Genomic DNA, 27,028 nt, shown 5'->3' with positions numbered 1-27,028 from the left:
AGTAATACTTGCATCTTATTCATATATTCAGGTAGGATCATTATTCCTAATAATGGATGTGAGCACTTAGATGGCAGATCTGTGTTTCCCGTCCTGAATTGCTTGTCAATCCTTTGAAAACACATGTGCACCATATGATCTATCTGCTCATTGTTTTCGGTAACAAGACGCTTAATCCTGAGAACTGAGGGAGCTCCGACTTTAGGTGCTTTTATAACACACCGCTGCCTTATCTTCTTTTTTTCCGTTTTTTTTTTTTTGTATTCCAGTTTGAAGAAATTGATACCAACAGTTTTGTCTCCATTAAGAGCTGCTTGCGTATTATTAATATAGAGGAGAGGAATATCTATGGTCTGGAAACGCGCCAGGCTGTCTGCAGCCAGAGTCTCTTCTTCATTCATTCATGTCCTCGCTATTGTACTGGTTGCTTCTCCGCGTGCAGATCCAGCCAGGTATCCTGCCAGCTCCTTCACTGGAAATACAAGGCAGTCAAACAAGTTTATGAAGTCACATAGTGACATTGTGAGCAGCGGAATTGTCATTTCAACCAGTGACAACCAGTACGGCGCCTATTACATCACCCACAGTGGTGGTCACCCAGCTTTCCTGGATCTCTGACCAGTGGAGGTATTTTCATTACCAGCCCCTGTAGATGTGGCCCTCAGGATTCAGGGAAAAGCTGGGTGACAGTCCTTACAGGAGATGTGTGGCGCTGGTCACGTTGGATGCTTCTCATCCTTTATGGAAACAGAATTGACAGTTAACGCCTTCACAGAAGAGGAAACTCAAGTCACTACATTTAGGGTCTTTTAACGTATTTTGAAAAAGCTGCAACTTGACCGCAGCGTCTCTTACTGATGATTTTTTACATTTCTTGAGAGGAAATGCTCATTTAAAACTTTCATTTGTAAAGTTCCGTTGGATATGTTAAAGGGGTTGTCCAGAGTTGGAACGTTCAGCTTTTTTCACTTTGGTCCTTAGTCTCTATCTGGTAGGACATTCACCGCAATAGGGATGTGTAATACCGGACACAGCCCATGGACAAGAATGGCGCTGTTTCTGGAAAATTAATCAGATATTGTATGTTTTTTTTATCTTGGACGACCCATTTACTGCTGACCGCCAGTGTATTTAAAGATTTCTGTGTATACTATAGATTAGATGATAGATAGATAGATGTGATAGGTAGATATTGGATGGATGGATAGATAGATAGATATTGGATAGATAGATAATAGATAGAATGATGAGATAGGTAGATAGATATTGGATGGATAGATAGATAGATGTGATAGATATTGGATAGATAGATATTAGATAGATAGATAGATAGATAGATAGGTATTGGATAGATAGATAGATAGATTTTGGATAGATAGATAGATAGATAAAGGGATATTAGATAGATATTGGATAGCTAGATAGATAGACAGATATTGTAGATAGATATTGGATAGATGGATATTAGATAGACAGATATTGTACATAGATAATAGATAGATAGATATTGGACAGATAGATAATAGATAGATGACATTTACCTTTAGTGTGCCTATAATGATATATAACTTCCTTATCAGCAGTTGTAGTATATACCCACGAGCGTACTTGCTCAGTAAATGGCCTGTCCGGAATATGTGGGCACTGGCTTTGTGCACTACGTATCATGAATGTGGATCCATTGACTTGAATGGGTCTGCATCTGCCAGATATGACCGAAGACAGAACTTCACCTTCTTTTTTGCGGTGCACTACGAAGCGCTTCCATGGACTACTGATCCGTGCTTCCGCACTGCAAAAAGATACAGTAGATCAAGTTCTATCTTTGGCCTTATGTTGCGGATCATGGGCCAGACGGCAATTTGCAGTCCACAGCAAGGCACTGAGCAAGGACGCTCGTGTACATGAGCCATTACAGTCGGAACCCACTTTGACCCATCCCTGTCAGCTAGTTTCTGACGGCCAATGTCCAGGGGCCTTAATGTATAATAATGCAGGGTGCAGTACAATAGATGTGATTTATACTATAGAGGAGAACAGGGTCATCAGAGGTAGTGGGCGTATGGAATAAAACTTGAGATTAATTTCTGTAAATTCGATTTGGGCCCAATTTTACCGAATCGACCTTCCGATTTGATTTGGACCTGAGTTGAAAGTTCTTCAATTAATATTCTGTCTCTCCATCCCATACTTAATCACCTAAAATTTTGATTCTGTAGAATCCAATTTACAAATAAAAAATCTACTTAAAATTCTGATCCTGTCGAATTGATTAGCTCACAGAATATATGGTCATTAGGGACTATTCTCTCAATTCTAATTACCACGGCTATTACAAGGCGTTGGCGCATCGATTTGTCAGGTGTGAGAATCACTGTACAAACCAATGAATCAGTAAAACAGGCCGATTGATTCCCTCACCTCTGGTGCTGGTTTATTGGGATGTCTAGATGTTCAGGCAGGCACTGAGTAAGAAGGCAACTTTCAGTTTCCATCCTTTATCATTTCCACATATCTACTTGCTGTCAGAGAACGGAAACAGTAACTTCTGGTGCTGTTATGGGAGCATATGGTCTGATTTAGGGCGTCTAATAGAGCATGTTGCAGATGTAGTTTTTAACATTTTGTTTTATACAGACTCTCATTCAAATATTCAGCATCCATTTGTGTCATATTCTGGTTATGGATCCTGACCCATAAGGCAGTTTTATCTTTAGACATTGATAACGTGTGATGGACCTGTGTGTTAAAATGCCCATATTCTGTGCCAAAATCTGCATTAAATCCAAGTTCCATTGATTTCAAATAATGAACCTTTTTTTTTTATAAATTTGGCGCAAGTGCAATGCTGTTGCTCCTATGTCAGTAAAAGTACTTCGGGTGGGTGACTGGCGTGAAGTTGGGACTTGTTGAGCCTTTTTTACAACTTTTAGAAAAGTCACACTTCATAAATATGACTTAAAACTTGCAATATTTTTACCCCCAAAAAATGGCGTACCAGATTTGCAAACTGCCCCCCGTGGTGCATATTACACTGGGATTTTCCATGCAGAGAATCTGAGGTGTAATACAGTACAAGCTCAGTAGATGAGATTTTCAAAATCTAATCAACACGGTGCGGAAATTGACCTGCGGAGCGGTTTCGGCAGAATGTACAGATTTCAGGCTTTGCAATGCAAAGGGTGATATCTGGGGTAACTGCAACAAAAGTGGCAAGTAACACATATGGATGTGGTGCAGAAATGTTGTGAAAACCGCATGGAAAATCTGCGTAAACTACACTGCTGTGTGCATTTTCCCTGCAGCTGTATAATTCTTATGTTTACCTCAAGATAATTGATGTCAGAGGTGCTCGGCACCTGCTCGCCCTCCTGCCCTCCTCTGGGGTTACTTGTAATCCAAAGCATCCTTCAGTCAGCAATTAACTTACATGTATAGGTACTCCGCTTACTCACCGCAAGGATTATATAGGGTATTAGCCTTACGCAATATGCTACATGCAATACAAAAAAAAAGTAGGTACGTTTTAGTTTGCACATGTTCCCTGCATACTTTAAATAAGTTTCTTCACTAGTTCTACCCGCAGATTTCTGAATCTGAATGTTTAGATCCACCAACAGAATCCCTAATTTGTGACTCAGGAAAAGACAAAGGCTGTGTCTGCCATCTAGTGGGCACCGGGTGTATTGCCATTTGTAATATTATCAAATACCTTCTAATCTGTAATCAGTCAATAATGTTGTTATTTACTTACAAGCGCTCAGGTTGTCTTAATTATATGTAGATCTTGAAAATGAATGCATGATTGATGTCTTAAAAGGTTCAGCTTTATTAAAGTTTAACTTGCTATGCAATTCATATCTCCAAAAGTAAAATGCTAGATGGGGAAGATAAATATATCCTTTAATATGCCGTTCTTCAGCGCGGCATCAGTTATTGAACATCAACATGTTCCAGGTGTCAAGGAAATTCTACATTATTTATTTGCCTGTATATTGTTTTTTGGCATATTTATAGATTTATCTGAATTTCAGTACAATGTGTCCTGTGCTACTAGAACTTGCAGGTCCTTTATCTTAGGGTCACATTTTCACTGCCTACTTTAAACCTTTAACCACTTTCTACCCTTAGCAGAAATCCACACAAGGATTTAATTAAATGATTCAGCAGTAATGCAGACTCCCTGACTCTTGGAGAACCAAAGGCCACCCTCCTGTCCCGTGAGATGATGGTGTCCATGTCCCTGACTGAAGCTTCCAGGAAATGGATGACTTTCTGCTTCACTCACACCTTTTGACTCTCATCTTGTCAACCGATTGTCTCACTGTTAGTGGCATCATTCATGCTCAACCAAGGACCCAGAGATGTCTGAATATGCCCTAATAAGCAGCAGAAGCAAAGTGGTGCTGTACTCATATTTGATGTTAACTACAGTATGATATTGAGTGGGACCGTGGGCCTACCAGGTTTGTCAGCCATCTGGAAATTCAGATGATGACTTTTAGCCAATGTCGATGGTATATGGAATTAAAACGATATATCCATTAGTCAATTTTTAGAAGAGGGATAAACAGTGGGCTGGTATGGGGGAGAAATGTGCATACTATGTAGCACCTCCTCCACTGATACCAGAAGGAATATAGGTGATACTGTTCTGTTGGTACTATGTCTGTTAGGATTGTATTACCACTACAATGCAGTATTATGGAATCCTGCCATGTCTGGTTCTATAATATATGGGCACCATAGACGTATAAACACATGGCAGGGGGAATTTATCATTCCACCTTCCCCAACTTCAGGTTCCTGGAGGAAAAAAAAAATCACAAGCACCATTTCTGACCTTTTTTAATGGCACTTTTTCGCAAAAAGTGGTTGTGACGTGGGTGGGGAGGTATTGGGGCCAGTGGGCCTGGCACATTTATTTTCTTTTGCTCTAGTTTTTGCCGTAAAAGAAAACAGATTTCAGTTTAGGTTAACTCTCTACTGGAGATGTGCCCAATTTATGACAAGGAATGTGCCTCCTCATAAATTAATTACATTTTTGTTCGTTACTGTACACTACTCACAAAAAGTTAGAGATATTTGGCTAGTGGGTGAAATTTTAGGATGAACCTAAAATGCAGGTGAATTTACAGTAATTTGACATTCGCTAAACTGTCTAAACTTTTAAATGCACATGTTTAATTGCTCAATATTTCAGTACTTTTTGCACAACTTGCTGTTCTCTAACAGCAAAATTCACAACAGGCGTCTGATCCATGATTTGCCCAATAAATTTCCTGGTTTAATTTGAATTGCTATTTAAACAGTCCTCCTCATCATGCTTTTCACATTTTGACATCATGAGACCAAGACGACACCTAACAATTGATCAACAGTACCTTGCTATTGGGAGGCTTCAAGCAGGATGTTCTCAGACAGAAGTGGCCACTGAGCTTACAGTGTCACAGCGTCAGTATCAGAGTCAGAGCTTAGAGTGTCATCAGCAGGTTGTAAAGAGATAGAGAGAGACTGGAAGAGTCACAGAAAGGCATAGAAGTGGACTTCCTCTGGCCACATCGCACACTAATGACCGCTTCATTGTGAACAGTGCCCTGCAGAACCGGATGATGAATGCCACACAACTCCAGGCACATTTAAAGGGAACCTGTCACAGGGATTTTGTGTATAGAGCTGAGGACATGGGTTGCTAGATGGCTGCTAGCACATCCGCAATACCCAGTCCCCATAGCTCTGTGTGCTTTTATTGTGTAAAAAAAAACGATTTGATACATATACCAATTAACCTGAGATGAGTCCTGTCCCTCAGATGAGTCAGGGACAAAACTCATCTCAGGTTAATTTACATATGTATCAAATCGGTTTTTTTTACACAATAAAAGCACACAGAGCTATAGGGACTGGGTATTGCGGATGTGCTAGCGGCCATCTAGCAACCCATGTCCTCAGCTCTATGCACAAAATCCCGGTGACAGGTTCCCTTTAAGGGAAGTGAGACACCCAAGTGTCACGACAGACCATTAAAAACCGTTTATATCCGCGTTGTCTGCGTGCTCTATGACCTGCAAGGATACCTGACCACAGGTGTCATCTTCTTGCATGGGCCAGGGAGGATTTACACTGGATGAGGAACCAGTGGGCCTCAGTGCTGTTCACTCATGAAAGTCAATTCACGCTGAGCAGAAATGATAGATGCCAACTATTTTTGAGACGTTAAGGAGAGTGCTATGCATCAGCCACTGTTGTCACTAGACGAGCCTTTGGTGGTGGTGGTGGTGTTAATTTGGGTAGGTGTGTCTAGTCAATAAACAACTGCCCTACACTTTGTGAATGGTACGGTGACAAGCCCATAATACTTACATCATTAATCCAGTCATTGAGCCTCTGCCTGAACAACACAGGCCTAATTTCATCTTCATGGACGACAATGCGCCAGCTCATCGAGGTGGCATCATTAGTGAACGGCTGCTGGAGACTGGGGTACCTCATATGCAGTGTCCTGCACTTTCTCCAGACCTAAATCCTATTGAAAACCTATGAGATCAGCTGAGTCTCCATGTAGAGGCTCATAACTCTGTACCCCAGAACCTCAATAACCTGAGGGCCGCCCTTCAAGAAGAGTGGGATGCCGTGTCTCAGCAGACAATAAGTCAACTTGTGAACAGAATGAGACATCGTTGTCAAGCTGTGATTGATGCTCAAGGCCACGTTAGAAGTTATTGAGACATTGACATTTTTTTGTGGGGTTATATCCACTATTGTTGTTGGCTTTTGTTTCAATAAATTGTTTGAGATGAGGAAATCCCCATTGCACGCTTCTACTTACGTTAAATGCTTTATTTTCATGATATAATATCACTAGCTAGAACTTTAACTATATATTTATGTATATTACCTAGTTGAAACACCAGGGGGTTGGCTATAGCACTAAGAGCACTGCTATGACAATGCCCCCTGTGCCTTCTGTACTCCCCTTGGAGTGACAGGGCTAGATATCTTGTTTAACACTTTGTCTTCGTGCCAGTGCCCAGGGTCATCAGATCACTTTGGCAGGTGCCGAGTCATTGAGCCAACTTGGTGCTGGTGCTTTGGATCTTTTGCTTCTTCCCAAGCTCGGCTATAGCCACTCAGTTGGTGCTCCTACTAGGTTATTTATATAAATATAAAAATGTATATATCTCGGCCATTATTAACACCTTATAGAAAATAAATATATTGTTTTACTCAGCGTGATCAACACATCCAGGCATTGCTGTGACTAGAAATGTCTAGGCCCCACAGGAAATTTCTAAATGCATCCAAAAGTAACCCCCTCCCCATGTGCAAGCCTTGCTCCTGCAGCTAGTCAAGCTAGCTCTATCAGACCAGACCAGGCCGTTTCCTCCATTTCCTACACTTATACTGTATGTCATGTCACTGTTTATACTGTCACTGTATATAATGTTCATTGTGAAATACTGTTGAGGGTGTCCTGACAATAACATTTTATAGTCTTCCTCCTGGGCAGGCCCCATCTGAGTTTGGACCACATAGGAGCTGCTTCTCCTATAGCTACATCCCTGCTTCCAGGCAATATGCCTGGTTTAATGAGGTTGATCATGCTGCCAGAGGTTATTTTTTTATTTAATCCAATAAAGTACAAAAAGAGCAATAATAATACATTTAACAATTACATAATAAAAACATCAAGCATCAGCCAAAAAGATGTAAGAGTACATTACAGTAAATAACACATTGCTTATATTACCTTTAAACCTTTATTCCTTCTTTCCCCCCTCCCCTCCCTTCCCAAACCCATATCCCCCCACCCTATATCCACCGGGGGGGGGACAAAGAGGAAAAAAATATTATAAAAATTATATATATCTATTTATTTATATATTTTAGCCACTGAGTCCAAGATCCCCATAACAGTGCGTCATCCACAGATCCCCATAACAGTGTGTCATCCACAGATCCCCATAACAGTGCGTCATCCACAGATTCCCCATAGCAGTGCGTCATCCACAGACCACCATTAGTTCAAAACCTATCAAAAGCACAACTTTTGGTTCAAAATATTTTTTTCTTATTTTCCTCCTCAAAAACCTAGGTGCGTCTTATAAAGCGAAAAATACGGTAATATACCTGATTGTCTACCAAACTCTTCCACCAGCAGCATGACACGTTGCAGATCCTTATTTGTATCATCCAGGAAGAAGAGCAGATCATCTGCATATAGAGAGATTTTGTCCTCACTCCCCATCAGTCCAAAGCCCTGCAAATCCACATCCTGCCTAACCTTTATAGCCAGGATTTCTATTGTCAGGGCAAAAACCAAGGGGGAGAGAGGACAACCCTGTCTCACCCCTCGTTCTATATGGAAGCTATCAGATAATATACCATTAACTGATATTCTGGCTTTGGAATCTTCATCCAGTCTATAAATCCTGGGCCAATACCAAATTTTGTCATAGCTTCCCATACAAAGTCCCAGTTCACAGAGTCAAATGCTTTATGCGCATCTAATGATAGAATAGAGCATAATTCTTTATTATTCTCTGTAAACGGGATATTTGCAAAGACCCTAAGCAAGCCCATTGTTGTAGACCTATCCGGAATGAATCCATTTTGGTCCTTATGAATCAAATGTACTATGACCTTCCTCAACCTTTTCGACAAAATCGTAGCCAGAATTTTACAATCATTATTCATGAGTGCAATTGGGCGATACGATGTGGGATCCAATCGGTCCTTATCTTTTTGGGGGATTAAAATAATCGTTGCATCTCCCATAGACTCTGGTAGACATCCTGTAGACAACCTTTTGAGTATTCAAGTACTTCCATAAGTATATTTGCCCAGAATTCTTTATCTCTTTTATATAATTCATTTGGAATACTGTCCGGGCCTGGTGTTTTATCAGGTGGTGCTTCATTTATTGCTATTGGTATCTCCTTTACGGATATAGGTTTTTCTGAATACAGTTCTTTATAAAAGGTCTTGAATATATCCCGTATTTTTTCCTGATCATTATATAGTATGCCATTTTTTCCTCTAATTGCGTCGATATTCTCAACCGCCTCCATATTCTTGATTATCTTAGATAAGACTTTACCCAGTTTACCTCCTTCCCAGTAATTCCTAGTTTTGACAAATAATTCTTTATTCTGCGCCCTTTCCTTGATGTAATTATCGTAATTATTAACCGCTTTTGTCCACTCATTTTTGATTTGGAGGCGTTTTGGTGTCTGTCTGACGAAACTGAGACAAACTGATCCGTTCTGACACACAATGTAAGTAAATGGGGACGGATCCGTTTTCTATGACACAATCTGGCACAATAGAAAACTGATCCGTTCTCCATTGACTTTCAATGGTGTTCAAGACGGATCCGTCTTGGCTATGTTAAAGATAATACAAACGGATCCGTTTAGAACGGATGCAGATGGTTGTATTATTTCAATGGATCCATCTGTGCAGATCCATGACGGATCCGCACCAAACGCGAGTGTGAAAGTTGCCTAAGAGCACAGAAAATTGGAGTCAAAAAGTCACAACTGCAACTTTTTCCAATGTTACACCATGCTCACTGCTTTTAAAAAATTAGCCAGGACTTAGTATTAGAGGACATGGTCTCCTGGGGCCCAACAGATTTACTATTGAAATTGGCATAAATTATGACATAGCGCAAATCCAACCATTATTACTCCAGCGCACCTTGCACTACGACTGAAATATGAACTTTTGTCTCTAGGTGATGCTCACTCTGTCCTGATACTGTGCTTTTAGTAGACGCAGATTTATGATTATAGCCTTGGTGATAATTAGGTCATTTATTTGAAGAGAGGGTCCTTGAATGTGCCGAATTTTTCTGGTTATTGTGATTTTTTTATTGTGATTTTTTAAATTACATTTTTTACCAATTAAGGCTACTTTCACACTAGCGTTTTTGCTGCATCCAGCATGGTTCACTAAAAACGCTTCAGTTACTGATAATACAACCGTCTGCATTCTTTATCAAGGGATCCGGCTGTATTATCTTTAACTTAGCCAAAGCTGATCCATCATGAACTCCATTGACTGGGTAGCAGAGCAAAACGGATCCGTCATGACCCACAATGCAAGTCAATGGCGACGGATCCGTTTTCTATTGTGTCATCTCCGGACAGAAAGCAAACTGCAGCATGCTGCGGTCTGCTCTCCAGTATGAGAACGGAATGCATTTTGGAGCTTTCTGTTCAGTTATGTTTTGTCCCCATTGACAAAACTGAAGCATTTTTTTCCGGTATTGAGATCCATCATATAGAAACGCTAGTGTGAAAATAGCCTAAAGAAAAATATGCCAATAGCTTTTGTTTACAATTAATCATTTGAGGCTCAATTTATTAGAACAAGATATAAAAATTATGGTATGTTTTGTTTTGTTTTTTACAACATCCTCTTTGTTCAACTAAAACAGACCCTTAATCAGACATACACCACTTTGGTGCAAAATACTTGTAGAGAAAAATCATGGGCTTGGCTTTGTTAATAATTTTAAATTATTATTGTTGACATGGCAGACAGAAAATGAATGAAAAAGGTGAAAATGAGGAGTGTTAGTTTTTGGAAGTTTTTGCCTACCTCCATACCAAAGATCTACATATGCTAGAAGTTACATTTGATGAACAGTTGTCATTTTTCAGTGGATTTTATAGACAGTGGAACCTCTGTGAGACAAAGTTACAGTGAGGATTGTCTTTTATAAGAATCACCACGACCAACATTCTTTGGATAAAAGGGAATTGGAAACTGTGATAGAAAAATCTAATCTCTCTGATTTGGTCTTTTCAAAGCGGTATTTTTTTTTTTTAGGTTTCTCTATAATATTATTTGTCAATTTATCCTACAAAAAATATTGCATACATGCTGTATATGATTAGTCAATGGAACATGTAATCTTTTGGTTATACTAATACTGTAACTATATTCTTTTTTTTCTTCTTAAAATTTACAGAAAAATCCAAGGCCAATAAGTTATCAGTTTCATCAGAATTTAGACTACTATAGAGCGCGTGGACTTGATTTTATGAACAGGTCACGGTCAGTATTTTTATAATTTAGCTTTAATGTATATTTGAAAAGTAATGAAGAATTCAATGCCCTCTCCAAAATGCTGCTAATAATCTGCCGTTTTTATTTGATATACACAAGATCAATTTTCAGCATTGGCCATAATCCGTTCAGAACAGTAGTTTTTTGCCATGTTGTGAAGATATGCAACTGATCATCGCTATGTTAACTTTGGTGCCTATTCCAGAATTATTTCATTTTTCACCTGTTGTGATAGTGAGAATGAGGTCCAGGAGGACCAGAATGTCACTACCAGGGGAAGACTGGCAACTTAAAGCGGCCCTGAAGAAAAACCTAAAAGTTGCCCTGAGTTGTAGACAAGTCCAAATTGATAGAAGACGGGGAAACAAGTAGGCAGGGCTGACACAAGCTACAAGTAGACAGGGACAACAGAAGTAGGCAGGGCCAGCAATACCATAAGGCAGCACATAATACTGCCCCAGAAAACCAAATAACATATTGCATCATAAAATACTGTCCTCACAACACTGAGGACAGTGATACAGTTCAATTTAGGAGGGTACCTGGTTGCTGGCCAGGTGCATAAGTAACTGATGTTCCTAACATTAATTAAATGTCACGTTCGGGTATGGGAGGGAAACACCGCACCGAACATAGTAGTGAAAGGGGTGAGGGAATAAGGCCTAGAAACTAGGGAAAGGAGATGGACACCTCCTAGTAAAACCCTAATCAAAGTCCTGATTAACTACCAGTATGAACAGACCCCAGAGGTATGCAAGTTCATACACCGGATACCTAGTGTCCTAACTCACCCTATATGACCTTGGTACTAATGTCAGGACTGAGACAACCTGTTCCTCCAAAAGGAAGGACGAACAGGAGTCTCCCTGAGGCCTTAATTCAAATGACAGGGAAATGCAACACACAAAAACAACCCAAACAAAATACTAAAGGGAAAGAACCCCTTAACTTCAAGTGGCTATAGCAGCACCAGGAACTCAACCGAGATCCACACACCAGCTATCTACAACTCCAACAGAAGCTATAAACCGCTTAGCATAGTGGGAGAATCAGCAATAAATAGAGAAGGTTAAATGACCATAATAGCCACACCTGGGGAAAGAAGGTGTAGCAAGCACCAGAAACAACAGACGTCATTTGATCCAAACGGAAAACATGTCAGATTAAACCATGTGTTGCCAGTCTCAATGATCTCCTGCCACCTGTCGCGGGAACGTCCGTGACATTAATGCTGAGAACACCAGATCGTTATGTACCTGGACAGCGGCAGTGAGAGCTCGGTTGGTCCCCTGGGCTTCAGCCCACCGGGAAATTTCCCTGTAGGGTATATGGATAATCCTCCCCTGATCACTACAATCAGTTTCACATCCTCACGACTTAACAAAAATATCATCATACTGTTCTGAAATGGATTATCGTCAATGTTGAAAACTGATCTTTCCAACTACATACAGGTCCTTCTCAAAAAATTAGCATATTGTGATAAAGTTCATTATTTTCTGTAATGTACTGATAAACATTAGACTTTCATATATTTTAGATTCATTACACACCAACTGAAGTAGTTCAAGCCTTTTATTGTTTTAATATTGATGATTTTGGCATACAGCTCATGAAAACCCAAATTTCCTATCTAAAAAAATTAGCATATTTCATCCGACCAATAAAAGAAAAGTGTTTTTAATACAAAAAAAGTCAACCTTCAAATAATTATGTTCAGTTATGCACTCAATACTTGGTCGGGAATCCTTTTGCAGAAATCACTGCTTCAATGCCGCGTGGCATGGAGGCAATCAGCCTGTGGCACTGCTGAGGTGTTATGGAGGCCCAGGATGCTTTGATAGCAGCCTTAAGCTCATCCAGAGTGTTGGGTCTTGCGTCTCTCAACTTTCTCTTCCCAATATCCCACAGATTCTCTATGGGGTTCAGGTCAGGAGAGTTGGCAGGCCAATTGAGCACAGTAATACCATGGTCAGTAAACCATTTACCAGTGGTTTTGGCACTGTGAGCAGGTGCCAGGTCGTGCTGAAAAATGAAATCTTCATCTCCATAAAGCTTTTCATCAGATGGAAGCATGAAGTGCTCCAAAATCTCCTGATAGCTAGCTGCATTGACCCTGCCCTTGATAAAACACAGTGGACCAACACCAGCAGCTGACATGGCACCCCAGACCATCACTGACTGTGGGTACTTGACACTGGACTTCAGGCATTTTGGCATTTCCCTCTCCCCAGTCTTCCTCCAGACTCTGGCACCTTGATTTCCGAATGACATGCAACAGTCCAGTGCTGCTTCTCTGTAGCCCAGGTCAGGCGCCTCTGCCGCTGTTTCTGGTTCAAAAGTGGCTTGACCTGGGGAATGCGGCACCTGTAGCCCATTTCCTGCACACGCCTGTACACGGTGGCTCTGGATGTTTCTACTCCAGACTCAGTCCACTGCTTCCGCAGGTCCCCCAAGGTCTGGAATCGGTCCTTCTCCACAATCTTCCTCAGGGTCCGGTCACCTCTTCTCGTTGTGCAGCGTTTTCTGTCACACTTTTTCCTTCCCACAGACTTCCCACTGAGGTGCCTTGATACAGCACTCTGGGAACAGCCTATTCGTTCAGAAATTCCTTTCTTTGTCTTACCCTCTTGCTTGAGGGTGTCAATGATGGCCTTCTGGACAGCAGTCAGGTCAGCAGTCTTACCCATGATTGCGGTTTTGAGTAATGAACCAGGCTGGGAATTTTTAAAAGCCTCAGGAATCTTTTGCAGGTGTTTAGAGTTAATTAGTTGATTCAGATGATTAGGTTAATAGCTCGTTTAGAGAACCTTTTCATGATATGCTAATTTTTTGAGATAGGAATTTTGGGTTTTCATGAGCTGTATGCCAAAATCATCAATATTAAAACAATAAAAGGCTTGAACTACTTCAGTTGGTGTGTAATGAATCTAAAATATATGAAAGTCTAATGTTTATCAGTACATTACAGAAAATAATGAACTTTATCACAATATGCTAATTTTTTTAGAAGGACCTGTATATTATCGTTGGATCATAAAGCATTTAACCCCTTCATGAAAGAATCTATCTAACTTCTTATATTATGGACTAGTAATTGGCCTAAATAACTATCATAATAATAATCCTAATAATATTCCATAAAGAATAAAATTTCACTGTGGTTATACTATTTGAATGTAAACTTGATCCAACATGACCACCATTGTGTTTCTTATTAATATCATAAATTATGTTTACCTATGGTCTTTGTTTAAGGAGATTGAAAGGGTTTTCCCACAAATATACATATATAACCTATCCACAGGATAAGTGAAACATGTCTGATCATTGGGCCTCCACCAATGGGATGCCTACGATTACTAGTGTAGTGCAGTTCCGTCATCCTGTTCTTCCTGACCCACATGACTTTGGTGAGGGGAACATTGAATGGGTTGGTGGTTGACCATCCTGTGCATAAGTGGTAATGTATTTAGGGGGAAAACCCTTTTAAAGGCATTGCTTGTTCGATCAGTATACAGTATTTGTATTCAACATACACAGGATAACCTGCTGAACATCACTTTTTCATTCTAGTACAAACACCAAGCCTACGCCGCTCAATATAAACAAAGTGTCCAACAGTTTACTTAATTTTGGACGGAAGTTAATCGGGCCAGCAATCCCTACTGGGAGTTCTATGAACCATATGACTTCACCATCAAACACCAACACAAGCCATAATGCTGGGAAGAATAGTTTTATGGTAGCTGTGCCAAGCCAATCTGTCATGGTGCCGCCTTCTTATCATGCCTCAACATCCCAACAGATTCGGCAAAATCAGCGCATTATGAAGTCGGAGAGCATGCCAGTGCAGCTCAGTAAAGGTAACCTCTTTATTTGAAACTCCTCTGATTGATTTTACTAGATGGCACAACACCATGGCATGACATCTGTAAAGAACAATGGTAGCAAATGTAAAGAATATATCCAATTCCAAATATATATATAGTAGAAACAAACGGCAAAATAAAATAGTTGAGTCCCCAACCACATAGAAAGTATTAACGTAAACCAAGTACAAATGTTCTACAACTTCATAGTTTCACACCATGACATACCGTAATATAGAAGAGAGAAGGAAGTTTTCTTGCACATGGAGGAAGGATATTAAGTTGTGGAGACAAGTTCATGATGAAATCTGAGGTGCACGGTTCATGATGTGAAAGATCCACTATCCTTTCTTGAGAAACTTTTTGAAGCCATTCTGTTATTTTTGACAGGTGTAGAGGTAGATTGTAAAGGCATAGCTAAAATTTGTTACACACAATACTTTGGTGGGATTGAGTTTACCAAACTCCTCAAGGTCAGGAGAAGGACATCAAGGACAGATGGTTACTAGTCTAGACGGTCATTGCTGCTATGTCACATTTGCATACTATAGGTTTGTTATATCCAGCTCTTTACTGTTGGCACGCCGCTCATTTCTTTAAAGCTCAGATGGCTTCTTTTCTACTCCAGTCATTTGCTGTTTTTATATATTCCCAGCCCCCTCCAACAGCTGTGAGGAATAACTTTACTCTAGCTGTAGTAACTTCAGGCAATATTTTCAGCATCCATCCTTGTAGCCTGCCACAGGAAGCACTTTTATATCAGATATGAACTTCACTCTTTTACTTTCTTGCTATGGTGTCCAAATTGATATTGCCGTTTTGTTTCATAGACCAATAAACAACCAGTTTCTATTAAAGAATGGCACGCAAAAAAAGTGAATGGGTTCTCATATCTTAGCATCTTAGCCTAGAGACACCCTTTATGAAAATGGAGCAAAGATATTTTTATTTTATTTCTCTCCGAAAGAAAAATGAAAAGCTAAAATTATATTGAAATTGAGAAAAATGTGCTTACCCCACAGAAGTAGAAAAGGCTGCTTCCATGTTTAATATGCAGATTTAAACAAATGATTAAGAATTGTTTCCTGTACATGTGGCTAACTGATCCCTTCCAGGCAGGAATTCACACAGATTATGTGGTCTACAGGGAATAGTGCATGACTAGCCAAGCACAGCCAGTGTTATGAGCTGCGAGGGGATTCTTATTATCTCTCACTCCGAGTGTGCATAAATCAGCCTGGATTTATTCTTCCTATCAGTTAGTTTTATAAAATTGCCATTGTGTTTGTTTACTGCGCATATATCCTTACATTAATAATGTGCAGTTATCTGAGTGCTAACATAGGTATCCTAGGTAGAAATGGAGTAAATCTGGCCATACGTTTTCTTTATATTCTGCATGCACTCAAGAGGAAATGATCACTTGCCTTCCCCAGTGGGGCTCACAATCTAAATGATTAAAAAATATGAGACTTGGTCATTTATTTATTGAGGAAAATGATCCAATATCATATGTCTGTGAGTGGCAAAAGTATGTGAACCTTTGCTTTCGGTATCTGGTGTGACACCCTTGTGTAGCAATAACTGCAGCTAAACGTTTCTGGTAATTGTTGATGAGTCCTGCACAATTTTAGGCCTTTCCTCCGTACAAAAAAGCTTCAACTCTGTTATGTTGGTGTGTTTTCTCCTATGAGCTGCTCACTCCAGGTCCTCCCACCACATTTCTATTGGATTGATCAGGACTTTGACTTGGCCATTTAAAAACGTTATTCTTCCTTAACCATTATTTAGTAGAACGACTTGTGTGCGTAGGGTCATTGTCTTGCTGCATGACTCACATTCTTTTGAGATTCAGCTCAAGTATTGCTGTCCTGACATTTTCCTAAACTTGCAGGTGTAATTCAGAATTCATTGTTTCATCAATGATGGCAAGCCATCCTGGCCCAGATGCAGCAAAACAGGCTTACACCATGATACTACCACCACTGTGTTTCATAGATGAGGTTTTATGCTCGAATGCAGTGTTTTACTTTCTCCAAACATAGCGCTTCTCATTTACTTCAACAAGTTCTGCATGGCAGGATCGCAAGGAGAAAAGGCTTTCTCCTTGCAATTTTGCCGTGCACACTATTGTTGTCCAGTGTCCTTCTGATGGTAGATTCATGAACATTGACATTAGGAAATGTGAGAAAGGCCTTTAGTTGCTTAGAGGTTACCGCAGGTGCCTTTGTAACCTCCTGTACTATTATGTGTTCATTGTTCTGGGCGTGATCTTTGTTGGACGCCAACTCCTGGGGAGGGCAATAATAGCTTGAATTGCCTCTTTTTTGTACACAATCTGTCTGACTGTGGATTTAAGGAGTCCAAACTCTTTAGAGATGGTTTTTTAACTGTTTCCAGCCTGATGAGCATCACTATCTCCTTTTCTGAGGTCCTTTGTTTGTGCCATGATATATTTCCACGAGCATGTGTTGTGAAGATCAGACATCGATAGATAAATAAAACAGGTCACCTACTCACCCCATTGATTGAAAACACCTGACTCTAATTTCATTTTCAAATTATCTGCTAATCCTGAAGGTTCATAGACATGTGATACTGGATCATTTTTCTCAATAAATAACCAAGTATTATATTTTTGACTCACTTGTTTGATTTGGTTATAATTATGTATTTTTAGGATTTGTGTGAAAATCTGATGTAGTTTTCGAAAATTCTAAAGGGTTCAAAAACTTTCAAGCACCACTGTATGTCTATGCTTTGTCAATGTCTCTTTCAGTAAGCAGTTACTTAAAATGGCTTAGTACGTATCACATCATAATTTCCATCTGTGGACAGACTGTTTGGCCTTGTGGACCTCAGAAGAACCAAACAGTGTGCTCTAGAGAAAATTGTGTTGTGTTGCTGTAGATATTGGACAATTTAGATATAGGCCAGTCAGTGAGGCTTTATTTAAAGAAATTCAGATGATACATATAAAAGTGCTAAATTCTTTTAGATTAGCTATATGCAAGCCATTTAATCGGGGGATTGCAAATAAGCCTCTGATTCTTTACAAAATCCATGATATCAGTGTCAGTTGACCACCGATTCTTTACTAAAGGCAACACAAGTTTCTGAAAAATCTGCAAGTGCAGGTTGTCTGGATCTTAAACGAGGATTGTATGTACAGGAAACTCAGAAAAGCTTCAATACACAGTTAGGAGCCGTTTACATGGTGGATTTTGCGTAGATTCCATGCCAATAAGCACTCTGCCAGCCATGAGCAATTTGCCTCCTATTGTCTTTAATGGAAGGCTGCAGTTTATGGCCACGACTGTGCTGAGAAAGGACGGTTGCAGCAAAAAAAAACATGGCCTTATGCATGACTTCACATTGAAAACAGTGAAATGAAGTTTTGGTTTCCATATGTCATCCGTATGTCATCCGTTTTTGCGGATCCGCAAAAAACAGAAACATGTATAAATTTCACAAAGCAAATAAAGTTGTTTGGATTTCTTTGAAAAAAATTGAAAAAAAAAAGTGAATAAGTGATTTTTGTGGGCAGGATTTTATTTCCAGGAACGGATTCTGCATAAAACGGATGACATACGAATGTATTCCGTTTTTTGCGGAACCATTGACTTTGTATTGTACCAGGATCCGATTTTTGCGGAAAAGAATAGGACAAGTTTTATATTTAATCGGACATGCGGAACGGAACAACGGAAACGGACAGCACACATTGTGTTGTCTGATTTTTTCCAGGACCCATTGAAAATGATTGGGTCCAGAACTGGTCTTGATCTGTTCCGCAAAAAACGGAACAGATCAGGAAAGAAAAAACGGATGAGTGAATGGACCCTAAAGCTGACATTTCTGGAATTTTTTTCTCAATTTGTTAAGAACTTTTAAGTATGAGAGCACAATAGATAACAATTGTATTCTTATCCAAATCTCTAGATCTAGTATATATGTATATATCACCTAGAAACATACACAGATATTCAAATGTGTTGCATGAAAAGCCACCAGCCATTTATATGCCAACGAAATCCATGGACTCTGAGCTACAATCCTAAAAAAAAGACAGCAACTATACCATTATGCTGTGTCCTCATAATATACCATAATGAGCTCAAACAATGCTATCATACAGTGTCAAAATAGTACCACCAAAATGTACCCAACTAATCATCTTGCCATATCTCACCGACACAAGGCCACCTGACAGTGCCCACATAACACCACCATACATTGTCCAAAAAGTCGTGCTACACAGTGCCCAGGTAATTCTATCAAATCATGTTCTTGGAAACTGCCGCAAGATAACATGCACATAATCCTGCCATAAACTACCCAAACAGCTTGCATTGCTAAGATTATACTTCTACCATGCACTGCCTACATAATACAGTACCCACATGATACAGTAGTTCTATACAATTCATAAAAAAGAGGAGAAACCTGTGTTCGCTAATGGGAGGCACGGATTGAAGCCCGGACTTGGCTGATGCGATGTGAAGAAATAGAATGGAATCCAACGCTATCTTTATTTCTTTTGCGGTAAAAGAATATACAGTACAGACCAAAAGTTTGGACACACCTTCTCATTCAAAGATTTTTCTTTATTTTCATGACTATGAAAATTGTAGATTCACACTGAAGGCATCAAAACTATGAATTAACACATTTTATTTATATCTTATATACATAACAAAAAAGTGTGAAACAACTGAAAATATGTCCTATTCTAGGTTCTTCAAAGTAGCCACCTTTTGCTTTAATTACTGCTTTGCACACTCTTGGCATTCTCTTGATGAGCTTCAAGAGGTAGTCACCTGAAATGGTTTTTACTTCACAGGTGTGCCCTGTCAGGTTTAATAAGTGGGATTTCTTGCCTTATAAATGGGGTTGGGACCATCAGTTGCGTTGTGGAGAAGTCAGGTGGATACACAGCTGATAGTCCTACTGAATAGACTGTTAGCTGCTTTTTTCTTGCCATAATACAAATTCTAAGTAAAGAAAAACGAGTGGCCATCATTACTTTAAGAAATGAAGGTCAGTCAGTCCGAAAAATTGGGAAAACTTTGAAAGTGTCCCCAAGTGCAGTCACAAAAACCATCAAGCGCTACAAAGAAACTGGCTCACATGCGGACCGCCCCACGAAAGGAAGACCAAGAGTCACCTCTGCTGCGGAGGATAAGTTCATCCGAGTCACCAGCTTCAGAAATCGCAGGTTAACAGCAGCTCAGATTAGAGACCAGGTCAATGCCACACAGAGTTCTAGCAGCAGACACATCTCTAGAACAACTGTTAAGAGGAGACTGTGTGAATCAGGCCTTATGGGAGAAATCTGCTAGGAAACAACTGCTAAGGACAGGCAACAAGCAGAAGAGTCTTGTTTTGGCTAAAGAGCACAAGGAATGGACATTAGACCAGTGGAAATCTGTGCTTTGGTCTGAGGAGTCCAAATTTGAGATCTTTGGTTCCAACCACCGTGTCTTTGTGCGACACAGAAAAGGTGAACGGATGGACTCTACATGCCTGGTTCCCACTGTGAAGCATGGAGGAGGAGGTGTGATGGTGTGGGGGTGCTTTGCTGGTGACACTGTTGGGGATTTATTCAAAATTGAAAGCATGCTGAACCAGCATGGCTACCACAGCATCTTGCAGCGGCATGCTATTCCATCCGGTTTGCGTTTAGTTGGACCATCATTTATTTTTCAACAGGACAATGACCCCAAACACACCTCCAGCCTGTGTAAGGGCGTAGACCTTTGGGAATGTATATGCTTTAACTGCAAAAGAAAAATAAAGATATTGGGCCAGATTTATCATGACTCTGACAGCTCACTCCACTTTCACATATGGCTAAAGTCAGTTTTAGCCAAGTCAGATTTATGATCGGCCCTTTAAGACTGTGATAAATGTGGTTTGACGGTAGCAGTTTATCCATCAGTAAGCATCTTTATGAAAAAGTTGCACATCTTTACGAAAAAGTCGCACGTTTTTATGAAAAAGTCGCATGTTCTATTAAAAAGTCTCATAAGATAAGCATGGTCCTCACTGGAGTGAAAATGCGACTTTTTAAATAGTCCCAATAGTAAATCTGTCTAGAGATTAATTTACATAGGAAAACACGCCCACTTTCAGAAAACAGGCGAGCATAGTGCAGAGCAGAAAAAAGTCGCAAATTTGTGCGCAGTTTTAGCGTTTGGGACTTTTTCACTCCATTATTCTGACCTGAGCTAATGATAAATCTGGCCCATTGTTTTTATGGGAAGCTGGATTCCGTTCTATTTTTTCACAGTAGTCCTATACAGTACACACATATTTCTTTGTACAGCATTCATATAAGCCCCAAAAAACTGCCAAAATAATATATGGCAACCACCCAAAGCACCATCATGCCATGCTACCTTGTGTAGCCTAAATAGTACTACCATACATCTATTACTATGTCTGCACAGTGCACAAACGTAACTACAGAGACCAAACAATTCCGCCATACATTACCTAACCAATATGCCACCTACTGTGTTATTTTATACATTCCCATAAATCCAGCAGCATAAGACGTGCTGTTCGCCCATAGGTTCTTGTACTGCCTCTTTTCTCCACAGCTGTGAGTAGTCCCTTTATAAGGATTGTTACACCTCCACATATGCAGGTTGGTACATAAACAATCAGCACTGCTATAGGCATCAGGAACACAAAGATTGGTCAGCAAAATAATTTGATTATTAGACTCCAGACCCCTTTCAACCCCTGATCAGACCCTTATTGATTAGTGGACCTCACACTCCCATCAGTCATAAAATATATAAATTAGCTTATCTCTCCAGCTCCGGACCTCGCTGCCACTCTGTAGTTCCAGTGGCTCCATAATGGACGTGCTCACTAGTATTTTCTCCATACCATGCAGTGCCATTTTCCCCCACTTTTGACCGGAAAAAAGTGCATAAAAAATACAGACTTTTCTAGTGTGGACTCCACAGTTTAGTCAAAAAAAAGTTATGTCCCATATACTTAAAGACTATGTACACCTTCGGGGGCATTTTTTTATGATTACATTTTACTCATTTTAGGCTAAAAATCGTCTTTATTAAAAATGTACAGCCGTTTCTGATAAACAACAGTAAAAAATAAATTACGGTAGTCTGTTTGCAAACTGTGACTCTGCTTTCTGTGAATCCCGTCAGCTGATGGCTCATGCGGAGCCCTTATCTCTGATAACCTGACCTCATAAACACTCATTATAGCTCAGGAATATGACTTAAGTAAAAAAGAAAAAAAAAATGATTTCATATATTCCTGTAATATGATGCTTACGGTATATTTGAGTTTGTACAACATATTAAAATCAAACTTTCATATTTTCCTGTTAAGGAAAATGACTTGAGATTTTAATTATGTTGTGAATTTCCTTTCAGCAAGATGGAGCAGCCTCGTACATCCTACCTCTGTATTAATGCCAGCAGATGTTTTGCTTACAACGTGCCCGAGGAGTGAACCCTTCCTCAGCATAAAATGTGCAGATGTTTCACAAGTAAAAAGATGGTTCTTACTTTGTAGGTTTCTACTTCTGGTCTATGGCAGGGGAGGTTCCTTCAAAGTCAGGACTTAGATATAAACGATACATATTTTTCATAGAAAGTTTTCGTGTTTACATTTTAATCCCAACTTTTTTCCTTATTGTCAGCTAGCTCATTTGAAATTGTACGTCTTATTCTGCTAATAACATTGCGATTTAATGTCGCTGAAATATCAAAGCGGAAATGAATTTTTCTATCCTCACAGGTGGTGAATTTATCTGCTTAGATCCTTCAAAAACAGAAATAACTCTAGTTTTTGTGGATACTGGAGACTTGAATTGTGAGAGATCATTAGACTTTACAGTGAAGATGTCTATGGGAATTATTGCAGAGAAAAATCATGGAGGTCATGTTTCTAATGCAGATAATTTATCTTTGAAACTTCTGCACCATCCAAATACTGTTGAAGGGGGTGGTCCGCTTTTTTAATATTAATAACCTGTCCTCAGGATAGATCTTAGATATAATATCACTTTAACAAGAAGGCGCTGAGATGTAATCACACCTGCTCACTGCGGCCGATGCAACGGCGAGCAGGTAAACAATGAAGAGAAGGCACCGCTTGTAAAAGCGCTGCCTTCTCTTCAAACAGCTAATCAGCGTGGGTGCTGGGTGTCATCAATATTAAAAAAGCATACACCCCCTTTAAATATGTTGAACATTGCAGCTTTCGAGTTTACGAAAGTTTCAATAATCAATTGTATTGCTGATTAAGTCACCTACTGCCGGCACCTCCTTTCTTTACAGAGTGCCATTATTTTTTCTTCTAGCGCCGGTAAAAAATAAAATCTGTCTTAAGGTGTGTACAATCTAAGGCAAGGAACATGTTGCCTCAGACTGTGCTCTTCTGTGAAGGATCAGTATTTTAGTAGAAGTCTTGTCCATCACATCACTATGGCCTGCTGTTATCGAGCAAGAACTACCAATGACAACTGTCAAAATGGTTCTCGTATGTATTTAAGCCTCCTGGAGGAGTGAACGGCATTTGAGCAAGGAACAGGTATTATAAGTAAGATGAGGCTGGTGCTATGAGCACAAACATGAATTTGGCACTCTAGGAACCACTGTGAGGCCCAATTAAGCAGTGTTTTCATGAACCTGGTACTACTATGGTTAAAGGGTTTATCCAAGACTACAAAAAGCAGGGAGCCAGGTAAGTAGACTCATTGTTAGGGGCCCCGCATTTGGGGGAGCTTTTTATAGTCTCGGATAACCCCTTTAATGTGAATATCTCCTGTTATGTTATGACTCGGAGTGGTTTAGAATGATCAAAGCAGAGCCAATATTCTGCCATAACATTCTCTCTCGAAGTAGGCCGACCTGCAGTTGGTATACAGTTAGAAAAAAAGTGTCTAGCACCACATTCGGCTGAAAGTTCTGTATACTGTGGATTTGGTTCTTTGATTGCTACATATCGGTCAGAGATGTCACATTATATCTTAAAGGGGTTGTCTGGGTTCAGAGCTGAACGCGGTCATACCCATATTTTCATCCAGGCAGCCCCCCTGACAAGAGCAAATGCTCCGATGTTCTCCTTTGCTTTGCGCTGAATCGCACAGGGCAAAGGCATTTTCAGGAGGTCCGGTGATTTACGAGGCTCTCCTTAGGGCTGCCAGGCTAGGGCAGCACTAAAGCCAGCCTATCAGAGCCAGTGACGTCACCGAACACACTGCTGGGCGGAAACCTCCGTCCGGCAGTGTGTTATTGTAAATAAAAAAATCCTTGCCCTGCGCGATCCAGCGTAGGGCAAGGGAGCGCATCGGAGCATGAAATGCTGCCTGGGTGAAAATATGGGTATGTCCGGATTCAGCTTTGAACCCGGACAACCCCTTTAAGGGCCCTGTACACTGCTCAATGGAGAAGATAATTGTCGGGGAGGAAGCTTGGGGATGCTCAATGCCCGATGCTTAAAGAAAGTGGTTTCCTATCCCTGGCAGAGAAGCGAGCGAGGCAGGAGAATGAAATCCTGCCAGAACCTCAATAGTTATTTAAGTAACAGTCAGGCAACTGTTGATTTTGACATGCTGACAGTTCTACAGTAAATCGCTGTGAGAACAACTGGCTGGCTGTTACCTCGCTTGCCCCCACTGAGTCACATCGTAATGATTATTCTAACAGCCACTCATGGGTTCTTTTTTTTGTTTTTGTATGATTAAAGAGACTCTTTCACTTTTTGGATCTTTTCCAACACTTTTCTAAGTAGAGAAGTGGTGGAATTATCCCATGAAAAGAAGGGGGAATGAAAAGTGGAAAGGGTGCTTCATAAATATGCCACTTAGTCTGCCCACCATACCTTTCAATGTATTTACACAATTGACTTACGTTGATAAATCTCTTATACAGAACAATTCCCCCTTACTTCCCCTTCCTCACAGTACTTGATAAAACGGTCTGCTTGTAGCCACCACTAGGTGGAGCTCAGTGCTTGTGAATGTATACAGCTACCACTGAGCTCAATGGAAGCTGTAAAATCTCCAATCACTGTGCTCCCTCTAGTAAAGGTTACAAAAAAAATAAAAAATACCAGGGCTCTATGTTAGGATCAAGAGGAGTTCAGAGCTACCCCACCTTCTCACCTTGCACTGGATAGCAGCGGCCTGGTCTACTATGGTGAGTCTACCATTTCTGTTGCTGAAAACCTGTCACAACATTTTCAGCAAGCTGCCATTGATATGAATGCTTTGTTGCTTATCATGTCAGCTTCTCTGGGGAAGAGAGGGCTTTTGAAGCCAAGGTTCATTGACAAAATATTTCTTAAAGGAATTGTCCCACAATCCCACAAAAATATTTAACATTTTCCAAACCAACACCTGGATCTGAATACTTTTGTAATTGAATGTGAGTTATTCCCTGAAATCTTTCTGTATGCCTAAGGCAGTGACAGGCACGCAGCGTCTCTTATTTTGTGTACGTAACCAAGTTCTTAAGAAATATAGGGGAGATTTATCAAGATCTGCATGTGCTGAGTCGGTTTTGATATCCCTTGCGCCGCCAGATGATCCATAGTGCAGGCCTCATCATAAATTAGATGCATCCTCCGGCAGTCCGTGCTTCTAAAATGAAATCTACGGCAGCTCTTTGCTGGCATAAATTTATGTCTTCCTTTACAATTGAAAACTGGTGTAAATGAAGATACTGTACATGTGCTGGGTTCACTACCCCCACCCCACCCCCTTTTCAGAAAGTGGCAAGGATGGCATAGAAACACTGTGCTTTAAAACTGGCGGGGATAGCTCTGCCCACCCCTGCCCATGACTGACACCGTTCTCTGTATTTGCATTAACGGAGAATAGTATCAACCAGACCGGCTCCCTCAAAACAGAATTCCAGTGGTGCATTTCGTAAAAGGTACATTTCTTAACTACGCTATGTACACACATAAGGGAGGCAGCCCTGGAATCTACAGGCCTGTCATTACCTCAGGGAGGGCAGTATAAGGAGGTGAGAGATTGCCTTTAATGAAGGTTACTTAGTGGCGTCCTAACCAAGTAGCAATCAAATTTAACATAGGTTAAGTGACTTCCTCTGACATTCGCTCCTAGTGCATATACTGCACTGTGGAATATGTTGGTGCTATCAGTAATCAGATGCACTCCACCCCTTCCTTATCAGGCGAATACTAATGAACGCTTCCATTATGGAAGCTCTCATTAGTACCGGAGGACTAGGAAGCAGTGAGGGCACTGCTTCCTGGTCCTCTGCCGTCAGTTGTGCTGTGACTGAGCACAGCGTGGTGACGCTCTGTAACCTCACGCTGTACGTATTGGGTCACAGCCCCAGCATGAAGAAGAAGAAAGAGCTGGATCCTGGGAGCACAAGGCGTCCGGAGCAGGAGAGGTACCGTAATTTTTTTAAAAAAAAATATTTGCTCTGAGGCTGGGGTCTGATAAAAGGTATGGGGGTCTCATTCACATTAGAGCTGAGGTCTAATTGTAGGTCTGATCTGAGGTCTTATTAACATTGTAGGTCTGATCTGAGGTCTTATTCGGGTATTAACATTGGGGGTCTGATCTGAGGTCTGATTGAGGGTCTTATTAATGTTGGGGGTCTCATTGGGGATGTGAGCTAAGGTCTGATTAACATTTGGGTTCTGACTGCTGGTTTGATCTAAGCTCAAAAAGTACATGTAAGGCTACTTTCACACTTGCATTCAGAGCAGATCCGCCCTGACGGATCCGCTCATATAATGCAGACGATGGGATCCGTTCAGAACGGATCCGTCTGCATTATATTGTAGAAAAAATTCTAAGTGTGAAAGCAGCTTTAGACGGATCCGTCCAGACTTTACATTGAAAGTCAATGGGGGACGGATCCGTTTGAAAATTGAGCCATATAGTGTCAAATTCAAACGGATCCGTCCCCATTGACTTACATTGTAAGTCTGGACGGATCCGTTTGCCTCCGCACGGCCAGGCGGACAGTGTTCGCCTGCTGAGCGGAGCGGAGGCTGAACGCTGCCAGACTGATGCATTCTGAGCGGATCCGCATCCACTCAGAATG

The 27,028-nt window shown here is 40.5% G+C and overlaps 1 protein-coding gene across 1 annotated transcript in view; it reads left to right on the top strand.

Moving 5' to 3' along the window:
* Window positions 1-27,028, top strand: part of TBC1D5 (TBC1 domain family member 5) — a 603,675-nt gene that overhangs the window by 478,919 nt on the left and 97,728 nt on the right. The window contains exons 17-18 of the mRNA XM_044293280.1: window positions 10,982-11,067; window positions 14,656-14,945. Of these exons, the coding sequence (XP_044149215.1) occupies window positions 10,982-11,067; window positions 14,656-14,945 (376 nt within the window). The remainder of the gene's footprint in view (window positions 1-10,981; window positions 11,068-14,655; window positions 14,946-27,028) is intronic.

This window comes from Bufo gargarizans, chromosome 5 (assembly GCF_014858855.1).
Source record: "Bufo gargarizans isolate SCDJY-AF-19 chromosome 5, ASM1485885v1, whole genome shotgun sequence".
Lineage (NCBI taxonomy): Eukaryota > Metazoa > Chordata > Amphibia > Anura > Bufonidae > Bufo > Bufo gargarizans.
The sequence above is the reverse complement of the archived record's forward strand: the minus strand, read 5'-3'. Positions and strand labels throughout refer to the sequence as shown.